Raw genomic sequence first — 24,204 nt, forward strand, 5'->3', positions numbered from 1 at the left:
TCTTTCAAAGTTTTATTCGTCTTTAGTCTTGTTATAGATTTTGATACACACTCCATTTTCATACAATTAAAATTATTAATTAAATATTCCGTATCTTTCTTCATAATTTATGAGTTTCTTACATTAGTCAAATGTTTTTGTAATATATTTAAATTATATTTGTTTCATGAAATTTTTTTAGAATGTTTTAATTTCTTTTTGTCTTTTTACTTTTAAGTCCTTGATCTGGCAGCAGTTTTAAAATAGGAAATCATTCTTACTTTTTGCCAGGTATATTGGTAAATATAGCCATACTATTTATCAAATAAGTCATCACTTTTCTCAATTAAAAAATCATCCATATAAAATATTAAATTCCAATTATAGACGTGAATCTTTATTTGGTTTCACTATTAAATTTTCCTATTTCCATACCATATCATAGTCTATGGAATGGCTTCATGTTTTAATACTTAATCCTCCACACTTGACTTTTTTACTGTTCATATTTTCCAGTCTCTTCAAAATAATTTTATTTTATATAAATTTTATGCTTATGCTGTTAATTAAAAATTAATTGAAATTCTAATTGAAATTAATTTCAAGTTTACTGATATATTTATAATACTAAATGTTATTATCTAAGATTGTATTTTGGCTATTTCTTCAGAAACTGTACAATGTCCTTTGGTAAGTTTTGCAATTTTCTTCACATAGGTCTTACATATTTTAAAAGTTATCTCAATGTATTTTAAAGTGTTATGGATGTTATAATTGAAATATTTCTCTTTCATTTCTCTTTCTTGCTGGTTATTGTTTGCATAGAAAAAAATCTAGTGATTATGTTTTCATCCTGTAAATGGTATTTATTAAAGTCATAAAGTTATTTTTTAATTATAACAATATAACATCAGGAATAAATATGAATTGATCTCCGACAATTTTTATGATATTTTATTATATCTTTATCATGTTACTTTATTTAATTTTCATATCTTAGATGCATTGTAATTTCTAAGATAGTACCTCATAATAGTGGGCAGAGTAAACATTTCAATCTGTTCTCAATTTGAAGGGACATGCTGTATTATTTAGAATGTGTGCTATTAGTTTTGATACTAATTTTTAGCATATTTAAACATCTTAATTTTATTTCTATTTTTAAAGATTTTTAAACTAGAAGATGGTTATTAAATTCCAATCAATTTTTCCAAATTAAAAAATAAGCTCACTTGTTTTATACAAGCAATGAAGCCTTTTTGTATAATAAATATTGATGTATTTTTTATAATTTTTAGGACAGTTTCCGAAATACTTATTGTTTGCAAACAATACTTACTCAAGGGTAAAAGGTAAGTTCTAATTAAAGGGGGTACATATACAATGAAGATTTTTTTTTTTTCACGTAAAATGTGATTATTTTCATGGTCTTTTGTGACCGTGGCCTTCATCTGTTCTCTCACTGCAGTGATCAGCCTGAGGGGATACGATGGATGCAAACAAGACGCTGGTGACCGAGTTTGTTCTCACAGGACTGACAGAGCGTCCAGGGCTGCAGGTGCCTCTGTTCCTGGTGTTCCTGCTCACCTACCTCACCACCATGGTGGGCAACCTTGGACTGGCTGCTCTCATCTGGAAGGATCCACGTCCGCACAGCCCCGTGTACTTACTCCTCAGCAGCTTGGCCTTTGCAGATGCTTGTTCTTCATCCTCCGTGACCCCCAGGATGCTAAGGACTTTTTTATCTAAGAATCACGTGATATCCCTAGTTGGGTGCATCACTCAATTTTATACTCTTGCTTCCAGTGCAAGCACAGAATGTTTCCTCCTGGTGGTGATGGCCTATGACCGCTACGTGGCCATATGCAACCCCTTGCTTTATCCAGTGGTGATGTCCAATATCTTTTGCATTCAATTACTAGTTGTTTCATATATTATTGGGTTTCTTCATCCCATGATGCATGTGGGTTTGTTATTTAGATTAACTTTCTGCAAGTCCAATGTAATACATTATTTCTACTGTGAAATTTTACAACTGTTGAAGATTTCCTGTACTGACCCTAGAGTTAATATGCTCCTGATTTTTATATTTTCAGTCTTTATACAATCTTTTACTTTTCTGACCATCATAGTGTCTTATATGTGTGTCCTCTTTGCCATCCTGAAAAAGAAGTCTGCAAAGGGCAGGAGCAAAGCCTTCTCCATGTGCAGTGCCCACCTGCTCTCTGTCTCCTTGTTCTATGGCACCATATTCCTCATGTACGTGTGTCCTGGGTCTGGACCAGGTGAAGATCAGGATAAAATGTATTCTTTATTTTACACAGTCATAATTCCCCTGCTAAATCCTTTTATCTACAGTCTGAGGAACAAAGAGGTTATAGGTGCCTTGAGGAGAATAATAAGTAAATAAACAGTTCTCAAGGCAAATTTCAAACTTGTTCTTTTCAAACTTTGCAGAATACAGGGGGTCTGGAGTTGTGCAAGTTAACCTTAGCTTTTTAAGTTTTAACAGAGGGCTGTGTCTAGGGCAGGTTCTGAGGACTGTGTGATGAAAGTCGGCTTCAGCAGATACTTGCTTCAATGGAAGATCTTCATATCACATAAAACTGAACTCTTTATGAAAAATAGAACATCCCTTTTTAAATTAAGCATTTAGAATTTTCAATTTTTGACTCTTTGTAAACTCCCACTAAATTAGATCTAGTAGTTTGTAATTTTACTACGGCAGACGAGCAAGTTTCTTTGTTTGAGGCTGATACGACTGAGCGAAGACAATTGCACAGAGCTTGCATTTCAAAATTCTTTCTGCTTCTCAATTGTTCAAAGACTCAGGTGAAGTGACTTCTTGGAGGAAATTGGCCCTGAAGAGAAAATTTTCTTTGTAGTGAAGAAAATGTTTAAAAATGTAGAATATAAGAGATTGGTGGCTTTCACTGAGAATAATGAACATTGGGAAAAATAAGAGTGGATTATTGAATAAAAGTATTGCTCAAATATATGAAAATATATAGTACATTTTAGCAGGGACAATAGAGGTAATATTGGTATTCAAGAATTTGCAGATTTTGGAAGATTTCAGTATATATCCACTCAGATATTTGAAGTCTACTGTATTGATGCATGCTTAATAAAGCAGAAACTCAGAAATTTGTGTAGTTATCACTCTTCTTACAATCTCTTTCATGTTTATTATTAAGTGAAAACAATTTACTTTTGCAATTACATGATGCAACATCTTAATTTGGTTGCCACTATGTAATGGTTCTAATTTCTGAAACGATTGCAAAAACCTTCAGTCATAATCATTTTTCTTTTGTTGACTGCTTTGTAAGGAAAGTGTAGCGACTGTCTTTGTTGGCCATCTCCCAAAGTTAACTTGTTTGAATCTGTAGTATCTTTGGGTGCCGATTACTGCTGCAAAATCCCAGTCGATGGCCTGATAGTGTTGAGCAGTAAGGAAGAATTAAGAGGAAGATTCATGTATACAGAAAATCTGATGTGTGGACATAACAGAATGCAGAGTAGCAGGATGCAAGGCTGAGCTCTCAAGGCAGCAGTGCTCTGTACACATTGAAGCCAACAAATTCAAATTTCCACAGATCCAATCAGTACCGGGGGAAATGGTCCTTGTCGCATAATTGGATGGACCTCACAGAGATATCTTTGGTGCTAATGGAGATTCAAGTGTCTAAACCATCCAAGCTTCTGTAAGGTCCTCTGTCTGTCTTCTCTTCAGCCAGGTAGAGGAAAGGTTTAGATGGTGAATAAGGACACAGTTATTTCAAAACACCAGCATTGTGAAGCCATGTAATATTAAAACTCATCATAAAATCTCATACGTTGTAGTATTTTTATCTTTAAGCGTATTTTGGGATGCATCTCCTACTGGAGGGAATCTATAGAGCATCTACACCTTTTAAACTGGTGATTACAGAGTTGGCAATCCAGGCTCATTCAGTCCAAAATATGGCTCATCAAAGCATTTCCTACAAACAATGGATAGCACTTATAGTATCCCAACCACAAGGAGAATATGCTCCTGGCAAACAGTCCCAGACTCCAGGGATAAAGAGAAGACCTACAAGCTTACAGACAGAGAGACTGGGTTTCTAACAAGGGAAAGATAAGTACAGTAACATCTGACTTCCTGTCTATTGCACTGAAAGTACAAAGACAATGGGACAACATTTATAAACCATTGATGGAAAACTAATGGGTTCCAAGCACAGTGTTGAGACAAAGTGTACGCAGAGGGGTTGTGAATGGCTGTGCAGGTTGGGTGCACTACTCAACTCAGGGCACTATTCATGACACCATATTGTGAGGCTGGCTGCCCTGTGTATAAGACACCAGAACACTGAACCAATGGATGATGATAACGTGACTGGGAACTGTTTGTAAGTGTGTATTTAGATTTTAAAGAGTATAGAATAAATTAAATGACATTAATCATCCTTTTAGGGGAATTTTGGCAAATATCAGAGGAGACTCTCTTCCAGTTAAGAGGCCCTCTGTTAAATGTTACGTAGTATAAATTGTATGCTATGACTCACTTTGAGACACTTTTCCACTTTTTTAAGCTTATAAAAGTAAGTTTCATCATTTCTTTGATTATTTGTGAACAAACCACAAGTTTAGTTTTTTGCAAATGGGTTCCTTGAGGGGGTACTCTGACCCACCATAATAGCTAGTGTTGAATGGCTCATTCAGTGTGAGTCGTAGATCACACTGCCCATTGAGTCCTATAGATTCCCTGTCAAAGACACTGTTGGTGACTGCCCATATCTTCTCTAACTGTACATCTGCATCTAAGGGCTTTCTCTGGTGGCCAGAGCTGTTCTACCCTCACTTAAAGCAGACAATAAGAATTGGGAAGTGAATTCTATTCATAGGTTCTCCCCCAGATCATTCATCAACCAATGACTGATGAAAGTTGGTGAATAAATACCCCCAATCCTTTGCTTTTTGGTTGATATAAACTTGAAATTCCTGCTCTACACTGTCTCATGGTGTTTCCAAAAATGATAAAGCTTGGTTTCCCACAACTGTAACTTGTTTCATAAATTACACTTTATTTGGTACACTCCTTTTCCTGTCTCACTTCCTCATTCATCAACTATTCATATATAAATTACTTCACTTGAATCATGTCTCAGAGTCTGGCAGAACACAAACTAACATACCTCTTTCCCCCTAAGGTAGAATTGAATGTTTTATACAGGAACCAGGCATAATGTACCATCTTATTTCAATAGGATGCAATTATTACTTCTACAGAAATATGAATGTTTCTCACTACTTCAGAAATATCCTTTCCATCTAGATGTTATTCCTATCCAAATAGAATCTTAAAGTGGTTCATTCTTCTGCTTCAAACCCCTAAGAATCTATCCCACCAAACACTCCATATATTCCACCAGTTGAAAGTCAATGTCTGTTTTAACTTGGTATCTCAAATATACACTTTAGCTATTTAAAGGAATTTTAGATTTTCATAATTCAGGATATTTCATTTGTCTGGCCTTTACACACTATTGACTTCCAATTTTACTTCCCTACACATGAATACTAGATTTCAATTAATAGCTGTGAGGCAAACAAAAAAAGCAAGAAAGAAACAACTCAATGTCAAAAGACAAAACAATCAAAAGAACCAGTCTCAGATGTGACTCAGAGGTTGGGACTCTCAGTTAAGAAATTTAAAATGATCATGGTTAATATGTTAAAATTTCCATGCATGAACAGATGGGGGATTTCAGATAGAGAGATAGTAAGCATTTTTAAAAAATCAAGTGAAAATTCTAGAAGTGATTTTTTTTCTCCCCGAATTCCCCCTGTACATAGTTGTATATTTTAGCTGTGGGTTCTTCTAGTTATGGCATGTGGGGTGCCACCTCAACATGGCCTGATGAGTGGTGCCATGTCCATGCCCAGGATCCGAACCCTGGGCTGCCGAAGCGGAGCACGTGAACTTAACCACTTGGCCATGGCACCGGCCCCAGAAGTGATTTTTTAAAAATATGAGAACAGAGGTAAAGAATGCCTTTGGTGAGCTCATCAGTAAATTAGACACAGTAGAGGAAAGGACAGTGAACTTGAATATAGGTTGAAAGGTGTTATCAAAATTAAACAAAAATAAAAGAGTAAAAATAAAACATTCAAGTACTGTGAAAAAATATCAAGTTATCTGACATATATGTAATTGGAATCTGAGAGGAAAAGAGAGAGTGAGGCGGAAGAAATATTTGGAAAGATAATGGTCAAGAATTTTTCAAAAACAAAAAAAAGCATCAAACTAAAAGTCCAACAAGCACATAGAACTTGAAACAGGATAAGCACCAAACAAACAGAAGCCAAATCACAAACAAAATAAAAATACAAAAACACTTCAACATATTGTATTGACGTGGCTAAAAACCAAAGATACAAAGAAAAGTTTAAAGGTAGGCAGAGGGAGAAAAAAAAGGACAGAGCCAGAAGATAATTGAGTGACATAGTTTGAATTGTGGAAGGAAATCTGCCGACTCAGAATTCTATACCCAATAAAAAATAACTTCCAAAAATGAAGGTGGTCGAGGTCCCTAGCTTGGGCCTTTCTTCCCCATGGCTCGATATCTGGGCTTGAATTTTGCCTTTTCACCCCCAGAGAATGGTGTGGGTAATGGGTTAGGAAGGCTGGAGCTGGGTGGGGTTGACTCTCTGACCTGACTGGGCTTCCAACATGCCCCTTGTGCACTCCCGTGCACATGCGACAGGAATTGGACAGGGGTTGGGGCATCACTGAGGTGTGGGGGTTCTAGGTGCTCTGTTCTGTGTGAGTGGTGGCAGACAGATGGGTATTGTGGCCCTTAAGTTGTAGTGGGGTTGGTGCCTCAAAGTGACTGCAGACTCTCAGCCTCAGGGCCAGGCTGGGGCTGGGGCTGAAAGAAAGTCTGAACGAGCCTCCCCCAAGCCTCATGCTGTCCCCTTGTTCTGTGAAGCTTGACAAGGCAAAGCTGGAGCAGAACCTGAAGGACTTCCAGGGCATCAGAACTCTACAAAGGACCTTAAGCCATCTGTCAATTCCCAAAGCAGAAGAGGCTTTCCCTGTGGGAAGGTGTTCAGCCAAACGAGCATCTGTCGTATTGAGGCTCTGCAGCTTAGTGTTAAGAACACATGTAACCTGCAGCCTCTGCTTCAGAAGTTGGGTGGAGGAAGCTGACAACAACGGGAATCTTCAAGGGAAAGACAAAGCGGACACCCTCTTGCAGCAGGCCCAAAATAGAAAACATGCGCATGGAGAAGCAGGCAGCTTGGAGTCTTATCTAAAGTTTCTTCTCTGAACTTGGTGCCAATCCAATTATTCTATAATAAGAATAGTCTTGGGTGAAAAGGAAAACCAGCTTTATTTTCTTTCCCGCTAGGTAGATTCCCTGGTAGCTGGAGGTCCTAACGGCTGTCAATGGAAGGGAGCAGGAGAGAAGCCCTCCAAAGCAAAACTGGCTTTGGCAGCTGCTAGGGCATTCTCCCCAACCATCCCAGGCACTCCACAGAGTCCGGCCAAGGGAGCAGACCTGGATTCAACCTGGGGTGGAGTCCAGCCAATCAAGCACTTGTTCTCAGCAATCTGGCCTCCCTGAACTTTCCTCCAATCCTCCATTTCCCCAATTGGGGCAGGCATGGAGAATGACTCAGGAGCATCCAATCAAGCTGAGGGGGTCTCAGTGGGGACCAACCGTGGGTCCCATCTGGGTTGCCAAGTTTGGGTCAAAAGTTTGGTCTCTGAACTCAATGCCAATCCAAATAATGAGAATAGAGTTTTAGGTGAAAAGGAAAACCAGCTTTATATTCTTTGCCAGACAAAGGGAGCATGCAGCCGGCTAGTGCCTTAGGAACTGTTGGCTCCCCATTAAGAAGTGGGTAAGGGGTTTTAAAGGTTGTAAGGAAGGCAGTTGCTTGTAGGGAGGGGGAGCATATGGCCTTTCTGCTTTCCACTTTCCCATCAGCTTGTGTTTGGCTTCTAGAGGCTGCTTGCAGAGAGGAGGATGGTGAGATAGGGGAATTTGCAGGTGGGTGTCCTTGGTTGTTTGCCTCCATGATGGATGGTGGATTCTGGCGCCGGGAAGCTGAGGGCTTGGGTCCTGGGAAGCTTCAGTTTCTTTTTATTCTCTGAACATTGGTTTCCCTGTAATAAACTTCAAGGACCCATAATTTGCCAAAACTTTAGTGTGAGCCCAGTGTGAGGCCACGTGGGCTTTAACAATTTGTAATTTCTATTTGATTGTGAAGCTCAGGGGTTCAAAGTTTAAAGAAGCAGATATTTACCTATGAATGTAATTAAAGAAACAAGGAAAGGGGATGATGCTTTTGGTTTTAGCCACATATATGCTGGGTTTAATATAGGGGAACTGATATGGGGGCCAGTATTAATTAAAAGCCTATAACGATAGTCTGAGTGTGACCCCATACCTGACACCAGAAGGGCAGTCCATCAAGCAGTGACTACCCCCAGTGAGAGGATTTTGAGGCTGCTAGGTCTCTTTTCACAAGGCACTAATGTGCTTTCATCTGACACCAGGGCCCCTTTTGGTAGCCCAGACTGTGGGGGCTCTCTCTTCACTCTTTGGTCCCTTTGACCTCTGAGGGTGAAGCATTTCCCCTCTGTCCAGGTCATCACTCTAGGCTTCCCCATGCCTTCAAACTGAGGTGCCTGCCCTTCTCAGGAATGGGGGGCAGAGGAAAGGGAGAAAAGCTGTGGAAACAGGACCCTTGGATTTGTATCAGAGCTTTTGGAGTTAAGTTCTTCATTCAAAAAAGTGGGAAATTAGGAACACAAAGAATTTGGGGGGAGGGAGTAGTGAGTGACATGGTTGGAAGGAAAATGAAGTTCAATGATGTTCTTGATTTTAATCCCCATGTCACTCATCACTTTCTTCTTAAATAAAGAAGCCTGAGACACAATGAAAAAGAAAGAGAACATGAAATAAAACTTTTAAGACAAAAAGTGAAGAAATTCTTATCAGCAGATCTAGAGAAAAAAATATGAGAGGAAGTTCTTCAGGCAGAATGAATGTGATACCAAAGAGAAACTTGGCACTACACAAAGATTTGAATATAGGAGAAAGCTCTAAGATGGCGCTGTGAGCAGACGTTGAACTCGCCTCCTCCCACGAACACAACCAGGTTACAACAATTTTGGGAAGAACCACCCTGGATTGAAAACTGGATAAAAAGAACCCCCACGACAAGGGAAAGACCTGACGAAGGCAGAAGAGGCAGTAACTCCGGCCAGAGAGGAAAAAAGCCACCTTTGGGAGCAGCGGAGCTTCTCAGCTGGCCAGGCGGGAGCCACTCTAAGGTACGAGCCCTCCCAGGAGGAGTGAGGTCTGGAGTGGGGGCAATACTGGTATAACCATCCTTCGGACTCAGCCTAACAGGGATAGAGGTCTTACTGTCTGGCTTTGCTGGCTATTCGCTGCAGAGAGGACACCCCCAGAAAAGCTATCGGCCGAAAGCCGAAAAGATCTGGGTCTTAAAGGGCCCACACACAAACTCACTCATTGCAGCAACCTAAAATCACCAGAGAGAATGCTGACTGTCCTTTGGTGAAACAAGACTCACCTGGTGGGCTCTGGGGGCATCTTCGTGAGAGGAGGATCCTCTCTGGAGTCCGACACATTGGTGGGGGTCATTGTTCTGAGCTGGTCTGGGGGTGCTGATATGGACACTGGTGGGAGCTATTGAGGTGCATCCCTTGGGCTGTTAGCCCAGGGGTCTGCCACACCCACTAGAGCACAGATTTAATCCAGTTCAGCCAGGGCAGGCAACCCGCCCTAGGGATTGGCCCCACCTAACAGCAAGCCCTCAGGCTACTTTTCTGCCTGCATTGACTGGGTGCCTTGATCCTCTACAGGCAGGCAAGGGTGTCTGCCTCTGTGGGGCAGGGCTTGTGTGAAGACCAGGTGAACCGTGGGGGCATTGGGGCAGAGGTGGGGGCCTCTGCAGTGCTGCATTGGGGTACACTCCAGGGGGTTGAGAAGTGTGCACAGACCAGGACTGTGTTGACAGCGTATGTGGTCCAGTGACGGGTGAGGCTTCTCAGTGGCAGAAGACTTGTGCTTCACAAATAGCAATAAAGAGGATCAGCCCCACCTTCCAAAGCCTGAAACAACTGAGTGCCCCCATGCCAAGGGTTAGCCCCACTCAGCTGCGCTCCTAAGAGAACTGACATCAGCCTTGTTGGCCTCAGGCCTATCACAGCTGTACACCCCTGAGCCTAGCAACCAGTTACACTGGGTTCCAACCCAATTAAGAGGACAATTGCAATAAGAGTGTGCTGATTGACTTTGTAGCCAACAGTGCTGAGGCCCCTCCAAACCGGATTTACAAACAGCTGGCCAGGGAAGGAAAGATCAGACTCCCTGCGTACCTGCAGTGGGAGCAACCCTGCCACAGCAGAAGAGCACAAGTAGCTCACAAAGGGGTCACTCCTGGTTCTTAAGGTCTGGTGACGAGAGGGAAGCACACTGCTGGACCTCATAAGGCATCTCATACATAAGGCCACTTCTCCAAGATCAGGAGACATAGCCGACTCACCTAGTACAAAGAAAATAGCACAGAGAAAGAGGCACAATGAGGAGGCAAAGGAATACTTTCCAAGCAAGGGAACAGTACAAAACCCCAGAAAAAGAACTAAGTGAAACAGAAACTAGCGACCTCCTCGACAAAGAATTCAAACAAAATATAATGAGGATTCTCACAGACATGCAGAAAAGAATGGATGAACACAGTGAGCACATCAGCAAAGAACTGGAAGATATAAAAAAAAAATCAGAAATGAAGAATAGAATACTCGAAATGAGAAATTCACCAGAGGGACTCAATAGCAGAGTAGAGGAAGCAGAAGAACGGATCAGCGAGCTAGACGAAAGACTAGAGGAAATCACCCAAGCAGAAGAGAAAAGAGAAAAAAGAATTAGACAGAATGAGAACAGTGTAAGGGAACTCTGGGACAATATCAAGCATGCTAACATTCAGATTATAGGGATCCCAGAAGGAGAAGAGAGAGACAAAGGGGCAGAAAATTTATTTGTTGAAATAATAGAGGAAAATTTTCCTCACCTGAGGAAGGAAACAGATATCCAAGTCCAGGAAGCACAGAGAGCTCCAAACAAGAGAAGCCCAAAGAGGCCCACACCAAGACATATTATAATCAAAATGTCTAAAATTAAAGACAAAGAGAGAATCCTAAAAGCAGCAAGAGAAAGGCCACAAGTGACATATAAAGGGAAGCCCATCAGGCTGTCAGCGGACTTCTCAGTCGAGACCCTACAGGCGAGAAGAGAATGGCACGACATATTTAAAGTGCTAAAAGGAAAAAACGTACAACCAAGAATACTCTATCCACCAAGGCTGTCATTCAGAATGGAAGGAGAGATAAAGAGCTTCCCAGACAAGAAAAAATTAAAGGGGTTCATCACCAAGAGACCAGTTCTTCAAGAAATGCTGAAGGGATTTATTTAAGTGGGAAAGCAATGAGCACAAATAGAGATAAAAAAATTATCAAAAAAACCCAAAACAACAACAACAACAACAACAAAATCAGGCAATAAAATCACTTGTAAGGTAAAAGTATAGTAAAGGCATCAGATCAACTACCTGTGAAGATAATCTGAAGGTTAAAAGACAAATGTACTAAAATCACCTATTTCAATGATGAGAGGGTAATGGATAGACACACACTAAACAAAGACTATATATGATGTGAAAAACATATAATGTGGGAGGAGGGGAGTGAAAAACTAGAGCTTTTAGAAAGAGGTCAAGCTAAAGAGTCTATCTACTCAATATAGACTGTTACATGCATAGTATATTAAATAGGATCCTCATGGTAACCACAAACCAGAAACCTATGAGAAGCAGGAAAAAAAGTAAGACAAAAGAAATCAAACATATTACTAAAGATAGCCATCAAACCACAAGGGAAGAGAGCAAGAGAAAAAGAAAGGAACTGAGAAGAACTACTAAAACACCCCAAAAAAGAAAAAGTGACAAAATGGCAATAAATACATATTTATCAATAGCTACTTTAAATGTCAATGGATAAAATGCTCCAATCAAGTTCCACAGGGTGGCCAACTGGATAAAAAAACAAGATCCATGTATATGCTGCATACAAGAGACACACTTCAGACCTAAAGACACTCACAAACTGAAAGTGAAACGATGGAAAAAGATATTCCACGCAAATGGCAAAGAAAAGAAAGTGGGGGTAGCCATACTTATATCAGACAAAATAGACTTTAAAGCAAAAACTGTAATAAGAGACAAAGACGGGCACTACATAATGATAAAGGGAACAATCCAATAAGAAAGTATAACACTTGTAAATATCTACACACCCAGCATAGGAGCACCTAAATATATAAAGCAATTATTAACAGACATATAAGGAGAAATAGACAGTAACATAATAATAGTAGGGGACTTTAACACTCCACATGCACCAATGAATAGATCATCCAAACAGAAGATCAATAAGGAAACACTCGCCTTAAAGGACACATTAGACCAGATGGACTTAGTAGATAAATACAGAACATTCCATCCAAAAACCACAGAATACACATTGCTTTCAAATGCCCGTGGAACATTCTCCAGGATTGATCACATATTAGGCCACAAATCAAGTCTCAATAAATTTAAGAAGATTGAAATAATACCATGCATCTTTTCTGACCACAAAGGTATGAAACTGGAAATCAACTATGGAGAGAAAACCAGAAAAGCCACAAAAATGTGGAGATTGAACAAAATGCTACTGAACAATGATTGGGTCAATGAAGAAATCAAAGAAGAAATTAAAAAATTCCTGGAGACAAATGAAAATGAAAACACGACATGTCAAAGTCTGTGGGATACAGCAAAAGCGGTTCTATGAGGGAAGTTTATAGCAATTCAGGCCTACCTCAAAAAGAAGAAAAATCCCAAACAGACAATCTAAAAGTGCATCTAAAGGTACTGGAAAAAGAACAACAAACAAAGCCCAAAATCAGCAGAAGGAAGGAAATAATAAAAATCAGAGCAGAAATAAACGAAATAGAGACTAAAAAAAAATAGAAAAAATTAAGGAAACCAAGAGCTGGTTCTTTGAAAAGATAAACAAAATTGACAAAACCTTAGCTAGACTCACCAAGAAAAAAGAGAGAAGACTCAAATAAATAAAATCAGAAACGAAAGAGGAGAGATTACAACGGACACCTCAGAACTACAAAAGACAATAAAAGAATACTATGAAAAGCTATATGCCAACAAATTGGATAATCTAGAAGAAACGGATAAATTCTTAGAAACATACAACCTTCCAAAACTGGACCAAGAAGACATAGAAAATTTGAATAGACCGATCACCAGTAAGGAGATTGAAACAGCAATCAAAAACCTCCCAAAAAATAAAAGTCCAGGACCGGATGGCTTCCATGGTGAATTCTACCAAACATTCAAAGAAGACTTAATACCTATCCTTCTCAAAATCTTCCAAAAAATTGAAGAGGAGGGGAGGCTTCCTAACTCTTTCTACAAAGCAAACATTATCCTGATACCAAAACCAGACAAGGACAACACAAAAAAAGAAAATTACAGGCCAATATCTCTCATGAACATCGATGGAAAAATCCTCAACAAAATACTAGCAAATCAAATACAACAATACATTAAAAAGATCATACATCATGATCAAGTGGGTTTCATTCTGGGGATGCAGGGATGGTTCAACATCCGCAAATCTATCAACATGATACACCACATTAACAAAATGAAGAATAAAAATCACATGATCATCTCAATAGATGCAGAGAAAGCATTTGACAAGATACAGCATCCATTTATGATAAAAACTATGAATAAAATGGGTATAGAAGGAAAATATTTCAACATAATAAAGGCCATATATGACAAACCCACAGCAAATATCATTCTCAATGGAGAAAAACTGAAAGCTATCCCTCTAAGAACAGGAACCATACAAGGATGCCCACTGTCACCACTCTTATTTGACATAGTATTGGAAGTCCTAGCCAGAGCAATCAGGCAAGAAAAAGAAATAAAAGGGATCCACATTGGAAAAGAAGAAGTGAAACTGTCAGTCTTTGCAGACGACATGATTTTATATCTAGAAAACCCTAAAGAGTCCACTAAAAAACTTTTAGAAATAATAAAGGAGTACAGTCAAGTTGCGGGATACAAAATCAATGTACAAAAATCGGTTGCGTATCTATACACCAACAACGAAGTAGCAGAAAGAGAAATTAAGAATACAATCCCATTTACAATTGCAACCAAAAGAATAAAATACCTAGGAATAAACTTAACGAAAGAGGTGAAAAATCTGTACACTGAAAACTATAAAACATTGCTGAAAGAAATTGAAGAAGACACAAAGAAATGGAAAGATATTCCGTGCTCTTGGATTGGAAGAATTAACATTGTTAAAATGTCCATACTTCCTAAAGCAATCTATAGATTCAATGCAATCCCTATCAAAGTTCCAACAACATTTTTTACAGAAATAGAACAAAGAATCCTAAAATTTATATGGAACAACAAAAGACCCTGAATAGCCAAAGGATTCCTGAGAAAAAAAGAACAAAGCTGGAGGTATCACACTCCCTGATTTCAAATTAGATTACAAAGTCATAGTAACCCAAACAGCATATAGATCAATGGAACAAAATTGAGAGCCCAGAAGTAAACCCACACGTATATGGACAGCTAATATTCGACAAGGGAGCCAAGAGCATAGGATGGAGAATGGAGAGTCTCTTCAATAAATGGTTTTGGCAAAACTGGACAGCCACATGCAAAAGAATGAAAGTAGACCATTCCCTTACACCATGCACAAAAATCAACTCAAAATGGATTAAAGACTTGGATGTAAGACCCGAAACCATGAAACTTCTAGAAGAAAACATAAGCAGTACGCTCTATGACATTGGTCTGAGCAGCATATTTTCAAGTCCCATGTCTGACCCATATCAACAAATGGGACTACATCAAACTAAAAAGCTTCTGCACAGCAAAGGAAACCATCCACAAAACGAAAAGACAACCTAACAATTGGGAGAAGATATTTGCAAACCACATATCAGATAAGGGGTTAATATCCAAAATATACAAAGAACTCATACAGCTCAACAACAAAAAAACCAACAATCCAGTTAGAAAATGGGCAAAAGATCTGAACAGAGATTTCTCCAAAGAAGAAATACAGATGGCCAACAGGCATATGAAAAGATGCTCAACATCATTTGCTATCAGGGAAATGCAAATCAAAACTACAATGAGGTATCACCTCACTCCGGTCAGAATGGCTATAATTAACAAGACAGGAAACAACAAATGTTGGAGAGGATGTGGAGAGAAGGGAACACTTGTTCACTGCTGGCGGCAGTGCAAACTGGTGCAGCCACTATGGAAAACAGTTTGGAGTATCCTCAGAAAATTAAGGATAGATCTACCATATGATCCAGCTATTCCACTGCTGGGTATTTATCCAAAGAACTTGAAAACACAAAGGCATAAAGATGCCTGCACCCCTATGTTCATTGCGGCATTATACACAACAGCCAAGACATGGAAGCAGCCTCGGTGCCAGTCAAGGACCGAATGGATAAAGAAGATGTGGTATTTATACACGATGGACTATTACTCAGCCATAAGAAATGACAAAATCCGGCCATTTGTGACAACATGGATGGACCTTGAGGGTATTATGCTGAGTGAAATAAGTCAGATGGAGAAAGTCAAACACCATATGATCTTACTCATAAGTAGAAGATAAAAACCACACACTCAAAAAAACCCACATAGCATTGGAGATTGGACTGGTGGTTACCATTGGGGAAGGGGGGAGAGGTGAGGGCAAAAGGGGTGATTAGGCTCACATGTGAGGAGATGCACTATAATTAGTGTCCGGGTGGTGAACATGATGTAATGTATACAGAATTCGAAATATGATGTACATCTGAAAAAAATAAAAAATTCAAAAAAAGGATCTTGAATATAGTTAAAACTAAAGTTCATATAAAGTAGAATCTCTCTTATTTTGAATTAATCTAAAAGACCATTAAATGTCAAAAAGAGAAGCAATATATTGTGTCTTTATAACATAGATAAAAGTAAAATATATGACAACATACTAGAAAAGATTGGAGGGAGGAATTGCAAGTAGACTTTTGTCCGATTATTACACTATGTATGTAGTGGTATATTATTATTCAAAGATAGACTGTGGTTAATTAAAGGGAATTACCAGAAAATAGACAGTGTATAAATAATATTGCAAATGTGGATACAGAATGGAATCACGAAAAATCTCTATTAATCCAAAAGCAGATGAAAAAAGAGGAAAAGGATAACAACAAATAGATGAAATGGATATAAAAATGTGTATAAAGTGATAGCCTTTAATCCATCCACATCGATAATTTCATTAAATACAAGTGGTATAAAATACCAAATAAAGGAAAATTTGTCAGATTGGATTCCAAAGCAAGATCTAACTATATATTCTTGAGAAGAAACACATAAAATATAGAGACAGATAAATTAGAAGTAAAATGATGGAAAACAGATATATTAGCAAGCACTAACCAAAAGAAAGCTGGAGGATGATAAAACAAAACATGGACCTCAGATCTGGGAATATCGCCAGAGATAGAGAAGAACACTGCAAAGAGGGAAAGGGTTCAATTCTTTAAGAGCACAAAATAATACTAAGTATGTAAGCACTGAGCAATGGAGCTTCAAACTACTTGAGGCAAAAACTGATAGAATGGAAAAGAGAAATAGACAAATCCACAATTATAGATTAAGACTTCAATGTTCCTTTTTTAATAATTGACAGAAGAAGTAGAATATCACTAAAAGTAGAGAAGACCTGAAAAGTACTAACAACCAACATGATATGTATAGAATACTCCTTCAAACAGTAGCAGGGTATACAGTATTTTTATGTACACATAGAACATTCACCAAAATAAACCCTATTCTGGGTGATATTTAAAATAATTGAATTAATAAAAAGTTAGTCCATAACAGAATTGAACTAGAAATCAATAAGAGAAAAGTATGTGTAAAATCTCTACATATTTGGCAATTAAAAACCATCATTCTAAACACCTATGGGTCAAAGAGATAGTCACGGAGGAAAGAGTAAGATATTTTAAATTCAATGAATTGAATTTAAATGAAAATAGAAGTATTTAAATGCATAGGGTAAGCTAAAATTTTCTTTAAAGATAAATTTATAGCATTAAACGCTTATAGTAGAAAAGAAGAAAGGATTAAATCAATGTTCTTTTTCCAAATTAAGACACCATAAGCAGAGGAGCGAATTAAACTCAAAGCAAGCAGAAAGCAATATGTAAATATGAGTAAAAATCAATTAAATTGAAACAAAAGTAATAGAGAAAATCAATGAAATGAAAAGCTAGGTCTTTGAAATAAAAAGGTGGTTCTCTGAAAAGATCAATAAAATTGATCAACTTCTAGACAAGCTGACCAAGAAAAAAAACACTTAAATTGCTAAATGACAGAAAATACAAATATTGGAAGAGAAATAAGGAACATCTTTACAGATGCTGTATGTTTAAAAGACAAAGGAATACCCTGAACAAGTTTATGTCCCAAAATTTGTCAACCTAGATGAAATGAACAAATTCCCTGAAAAAAAACCAAAGTATCAAAAGCTTATTTAAGAAGAAATAGACAATCTGAATACTCGTGTGCTTTTTAAAATTCAGATTTTTAGTTAAAAATCTTCAAACAAAGAACGTCCAAGTCCATATATTTTATATAAAACAAATTAGCAGAAGTAGCTAAATCATCTTCCAGGAGTTTTTGGGAGAAGTACCTAAATTTTCTCTCTTCTAGAGACGGACTTAAGTGCAGGGAAAAGAAAACAAAGTAAAATATATTGTTATCTGAGCTGTCAAAATAAGACAGGAAATTGTGGCCTGGTCAAGAGGTCCTGCACATGCAATCTGAATCCCGACTCTGGTGCTAGAAGAGATGGAGCCAGAGGAGAACATGTTACCCATGGTGCACAAGGCTGGCCCGGGCTGGCCAGACCAAAGCCTGGTGGCCAGCTAGAAGAAGAAAAAGTGAAGTGGGGCTGGTCATCTTTGGAAGGAAGTCCATGCATGAGCTTACTTCTCTGGTCAGAAAGAAGAGAGAGATGATAGCCTGGTTCAAGGGAGCATGCCTGGGGAGCTACTTAGCATTTCTGGTAAAAGAAGAGAAAAGCAATGGTTAAGTAAGAGCCACAGGCTGATCTTTGGATGCCCCCAAAACCCACCCATATGGTCCCACCAGAATCTCATCATTTCACATATCATTTTAATATCTCCTTAAATTGGGAGAAGGAAAAAGGGAAGTGCTAAAGGGATCAGAGTAGGGACTTGAACCCCTTTCTCTAGAGATACCACTCTAAATATATTAAGCAGGAATAGCAGATTGCAGAACTGTGTGTGCAGTGCATAATTTTCTTATCTGCAGACAGGCAGATGTATGTACGTGTCTACACTATGTACAATCATATGAAATCATAGGATTACATCATATGAAAACTTAGCGGTAAATCTGACAAATGAGGGCAAGACCTAGACACAGAACATGAAAAATTTTTTATGACAGAAATCACAGAATAACTAAATAAAAGAAAAGATAGGTGTGGAATATTCAATATTGAAAAAAAACCAATCTCCCCAAATGCATCTATAGATTTAATAGAATACTAATCAAAATCCCAGCAGGATTTCTTATAGAAATTGACAAGCCGATTCCAATATTTACATGGAAATGCGAAGGATGTAGAATAGCCAAGATAACTTTGAAAAAGAAGAACAAAGTTAGAGGTCTAACACTATCTGGTTCCAAGACTTAAGGTAGAACTTCAGTATCAAGACAGTGTAGCATCATTGTCAAGATAGACGAATATGTGAGTGGAACAGAGCAGAATCCAGAAGCAAACCCATAAATATATGGACAACTGATTTTGGACAAAGGTGCAGAGGTAATTCAGTGGAGAAAGGGCAGTTTTCTCAGCAAATGATGTTGGGAAAATTTGCTATCTATGTGCAAAAGAAAAATGAGCTCTCATCCAGATAATACACAAAAATTAACTCAAAATGGATCCTAAACCTATTGCGCAACCAAGAAATACAATACCAAAGCACAATCCATGAAAGAAAAAAATTGATGAATTAACTTCATTAAAATAAAAGAATTGCTGTTCAAAAACCATTGCTAAAATGAAATGACTAACCAAAGATTTTCAGAAAATATGTGTTAATCATATATCCGATAAAAGATATCTAGGATATACGAAGAACTCTCAGAGCTCAAAAATTAGAAAACAAATAACTCAATTAAAAAATGGGCAAAAGAGGGGCCAGCCTGGTGGCACAGTAGTTAAGTTCACAAGCTCTGCTTTGGTGGCCCGGGGTTTGCCAGCTCGGATCCTGGATGCAGACGTACACACTGCTTATCAAGCCATGCTGTGGCAGGCGTCCCACATATAAAGAGGAACATGGGCATGGATGTTAGCTCAGGGCCAATCTTCCTCAAAAAAATAAAAAAAAAAGAGCAAAAGATTTGAATGGACACTTCACTGAAGATAGCATACAGATGTCAAATGAGGTTACGAAAAGATGCTAATCATCATTATTCATCAGGGAAATGCAAATGAAGACCACAGTGAGATACCACAACCCACCTATTGAAATAACTAAAATTGAAAGCACAATCCATACTGGAAGGAGTTATGCAGATCTCTATACTCACAGATAGGCAACAAAATGAGTTGGGAGGTGATTTCACAACAGTGAAGGGGGCAGTAAATTTAAGTCAAGTTTGGGTTATGGCGAAGCTGCCTGTGCACATCACACTGCTCACCCAACCCTTCTGCAGAGTTTCCCAGTGAATGCTATTTTATCTACATTATTTTTTCACCACTTCTTTCTCTTTCACTAGCAAGATTTTAAGGAAGCAGGAAAATAGATTAATGAGCATTAAAAAAATACGTTCTTTTTCCCAAACATTGCCATGATTCCACTGGAGGTTATTCTTTTTTTTTTTTATGCTTTAGATAACACATCAAAATGTTATAAATAAGTAAATTGTTTTATTTTTCTGAATGAATGTTGATTGACAATATTCTCTCTTAAGGCATGAAAGGCATACCTGAACACATTACCACCATGTTCACAATCTCTCAGTAGCCTCCCCCTAATTTGGGGTAAAGAACAAAAGCCCTGACCTGGCCTCCAGAACCCCTGTGATCCCACCCAGGCAGGCGTCACTGGCCCCATCTGACTCGCCCTGCTTTTCTCTTGGCATGCTTGCTCCATTGACCATGTTGAGCTTCTCCAGTGACCCAGCTCCCTGATAATCTAGGTCCCCCAGTGAAGAAGGCCCTGTGGACACCATGTGTCCACAGGCATCACCTTGTTAGAAATGAAGAACCTCAGGCCCCAGCCAGACCTCTGACACAGAATCTGTGTTTTAACAAATCTTAGGAGATCCACAGGCATTAAAGTTTGGGAAACTCATATCCAGGCCTCCTCCCACTGTGGTCCTTTGCTCTCTTTTCCTATGCTCTCCTGTGACCTTTGCATAGTACGATTTGTCATCAGATTTCAGTTTATAGTGCGGAGATAGGTCGAGGTCCGGATGTGAGCTGCGGTTTGCATGAGGAGGACAACCATATTGGGGTCGGCTCCTGAAGGGAATGTAGAACTCTGACCTCATTAAAATCATGTCTGATTAGCTCATACAAGACCATACTGATCAAAGCACTCAGAGCATCAAAATTTCTAGATAAACCGGAGTTTGCATAAACACGTCAGAAATGTGATCTGTGGGGAAAAATAGTGGCATGAAATGCAATTTCAATCGATAAAACTAGCACTGTGTACAGTGACTTGCTGTGTATGATTTCATAGTCTGTAACGCCCTGAGGGACAGCCTGGACTTCTCATGCATGTCCAAGTCCACAGTGCCCAGAAGAACTGCTTGGCTTTGTCCTAAAGGGAATCCAGGGGTGCTGTCAGGGGAATTTCAGTTCTTCTCTCCGTCATCTTTTGGCAAAAGCACACTGTTGTATAATTAGTTGACTCTTCTTTCAAAACAAATTAATATAAACAATATCTTACTGAGCTTGGGAAATGAAGCCTCCAAAATGAATCAGTGTGCAAAGAACTGCTAGCTATGTTATTGTCATTCCTGTGCTACTGTATATTTTTCTACTCTAGGAAACCTGACGTGTTGAAAGGATCTCCATAATTTCTGTTAAGATATGGGTAAGAGAGAAATCATTTGTATAATATTCATTATTATGTATACAGAAAATTTAATACACAGTTTAATTTATAATAGTTTTAGATTGGGTTCATACGATGTCAAATAGCCAGGTGGAAATTGGGATAAAATAGTGACTAGATTGTATATTTTATTTTATGACTAAAGTTGGGATATGAAAAATAGCTGTAGACTGATTTCTTCCCTTTAATGATATTTTGTATTTTGTTAACGTAAGTATAATGATCTGATAAAGTAAATTTTGGTGAACTAGTAAGTTAAGTAATTTAGAAGTAGGTTTAAGTTTCGGGTCATATGATTCTCATATAAGAAATCATGCTGATGATTCTGACAGAAAGACCCATTCTGTTTAACTAACCAGTGGTTAAAACTTTTGAGATAAATCACTAAAATATTAACTCCTCTATCCCTTCAACAACTTCTGACAATAATTTTATCGATTATTTTCTATATAGAACAGAAATGTATATGTATTATAGAATATAAATGGAAATATATAGAGATCATTAAGGATACATATATAGATATATATGTAGATACATATCAGGAAATGTGTACAAAATATCCCTCCACTATGCTTTCCAGCATTATGATTTAATAACTACAAACACGGAAAGTCAATTTGAGAGTTTTCAATTATTTAGTTATTGGGATTGCAGGGAAATAAGGCCATTCCAGATAAAAATCTACTTGACAACTGGAATTATGGACTTTCATTACCCTTTCATTAGCCTTTCTCTCCCTCTTCCTGGTTTTTCCTACACTCGCCATCTCCCTCTGTTATTTTCCATCTTTACTCACCTCCACATTATTTTCTTACATATTTCCTTCCCACTTCTCCTGTTCCCTCTCTCCTCTCCATGCCTCATTTTCTTCTCCTCTCCTTTGAAAACTTTTACTAAAAATGTATCAGAGGAAAAAACCCCTCCAGGTGTCTAGGAGAAGTAGAGAAATGCCAACTGTCCTTCACATTTCTTGAAGTTCTCTGTATCATTCCGCTTACTGGTTTTCCTTTCAGTTCCCATCATGCTCTGGCCTCAACTCTATCACAAAATAGAAAGTGCTCTCACTAAAGCCACCACCAATCTCTTAATGTTCACACTCAGTGAACTCTGGTCACTCTTTGTCTTACTAGAGCATTTATTTTGGCATTTGACGTATATTCCCTTTTTTCTTCTTGAGCATCTTTCTCTGTAAGTTCACAACACTCAGCTGTCCAGTCTTCTTCCTGTTTCTCTGATCACTCTGCCCAGTATCCTTATCTGGTCTCTCCCTAGTCTTTTCAAGAGCCAGGCATCTTGGTTGCAACAAAAAAATGACTCAATTGAAAGGAAATTTGCTCTAACATGGAAATGCAAGAAAGATTGGAGGAATCAGCTGAAAAAATGGGCAGAACAGAAGGAAGCAAAGAGGCCAAATAACAGCCCAAATTGTGTCCCAGCACTAACTCAATGAGAGCTGCTGTCACTGCTGCTGAACCTGGAAAGCAGCTCACACTGACAGTGCCATCTTTGTGGGTGCAGGATGCATTTGCTGCACTCTTCCTATTGCTGCCTTTGCAACCAATATTCTCTATGTCCTTGTACCTCCCCCCCCCCCATATTCCAAATGTAATTTATGTAGGTTTGATTTGCCATATCTAGGTCAAGTCCCCTCACTCCAGGCACAGAGGGGGATGGGAAAGTCAGTTCTGGCTCTTTTGATTCTTGACTGGTGGTAATCTCTGCCAGCCACCAAGACAATGTAGTAGAAAAGGGGATGAGATGTTGGCCATCTAATAAAAGCTGTGTATTCACTTTATAACCTCTTTGATGAATTTCCTCAAGTTTACTTCCATGCTTTTCTCTACACTTTATGTACATTCTCCAATGGATAGGTCATCCATAAATATAAATTCTGCTAGCCCAGTGACTCGAAGACATTATTTCTATTAAACTCTGGTAGACTCATGTGTCTAAGCTATCTCACTGGGATATTCAGAGGACACTTTCTCCACAAACTGGCCACTGCATCTGAGTTCTCAATCTCAATTGTTGAAGACCATCTACTGGTGACCAAGTGAATGTTCTCACCTTCACTGACAACCCACTTCCCATCTAATATGTCACCAAGGGCCAATGATTCTACATTCTGAATTCCTTGCATCTCTGTCTCATTCCTCCTCATCATTCCCAATGTCATATCACTCATTGACGAGGTGGTTGACATGCGTTTGAATCACTTGGAGAACGTTTGTAAATTCAGATATTAGACCCCATTCTCGATCCACTGAATCATTTTCTGCAGTGATACCTCACAATCTATATTTTGCACAAAAAATTTCTCGGACACTCTGATATGTAGTCCAGCTTGGGAACCATGGGGCGACACTATTGGCTTCCTGACTAGTATCCCTGAGTCCAGTTTCCCCACCAGCAGCCTACTTTCTACACTGCCATGTATTTATTTAAAAAAATACCTTACAGCAGTCCACATCTCTCAAGTTTTCAGTACTTGTTTATTGGCAGAGGAATAAATTCCAGGACCTTCATATGCCATTGTATTCACTTCATTACCTGGGCCTTTTAAACTGCTTTTCCCTTGACCTGACATCCATGTTCTACACACAGAATTTCCCTGTCACAATCCATGATATCCCCCCAAATTTCATAATACTTAGAAGGTATTTCTTTTTTCTAACTATGTTCATTGCTGAACATTTCTTGAACTGAAATTATTGAATTCTTTCCATTTGTTCAATTCCCCCAAAATAGGTTCATCTATTGTAGAGCTAATAAACAAAATTAAGGGGAAATTCTGATGTGTATAATCTTATTTCAACTCTCCTCCTTGTATTTTCAGATTATAAATCTTCAGTGATAGATTTTT

General features: G+C 38.5%; 1 protein-coding gene across 1 annotated transcript; it reads left to right on the top strand.

Annotated features, from left to right (window-relative positions):
• Window positions 1–1,468: 1,468 nt before the first annotated feature.
• Window positions 1,469–2,389, top strand: LOC106845703 (olfactory receptor 5AC1-like). The gene has a single exon (XM_044769357.2). It carries the CDS (start codon window positions 1,469–1,471, stop codon window positions 2,387–2,389), a length of 921 nt encoding a protein of 306 aa, XP_044625292.2.
• The last annotated feature ends 21,815 nt before the right edge of the window (window positions 2,390–24,204 follow it).

The sequence above is a fragment of the Equus asinus genome, chromosome 5 (genome assembly GCF_041296235.1).
Source record: "Equus asinus isolate D_3611 breed Donkey chromosome 5, EquAss-T2T_v2, whole genome shotgun sequence".
NCBI lineage: Eukaryota > Metazoa > Chordata > Mammalia > Perissodactyla > Equidae > Equus > Equus asinus.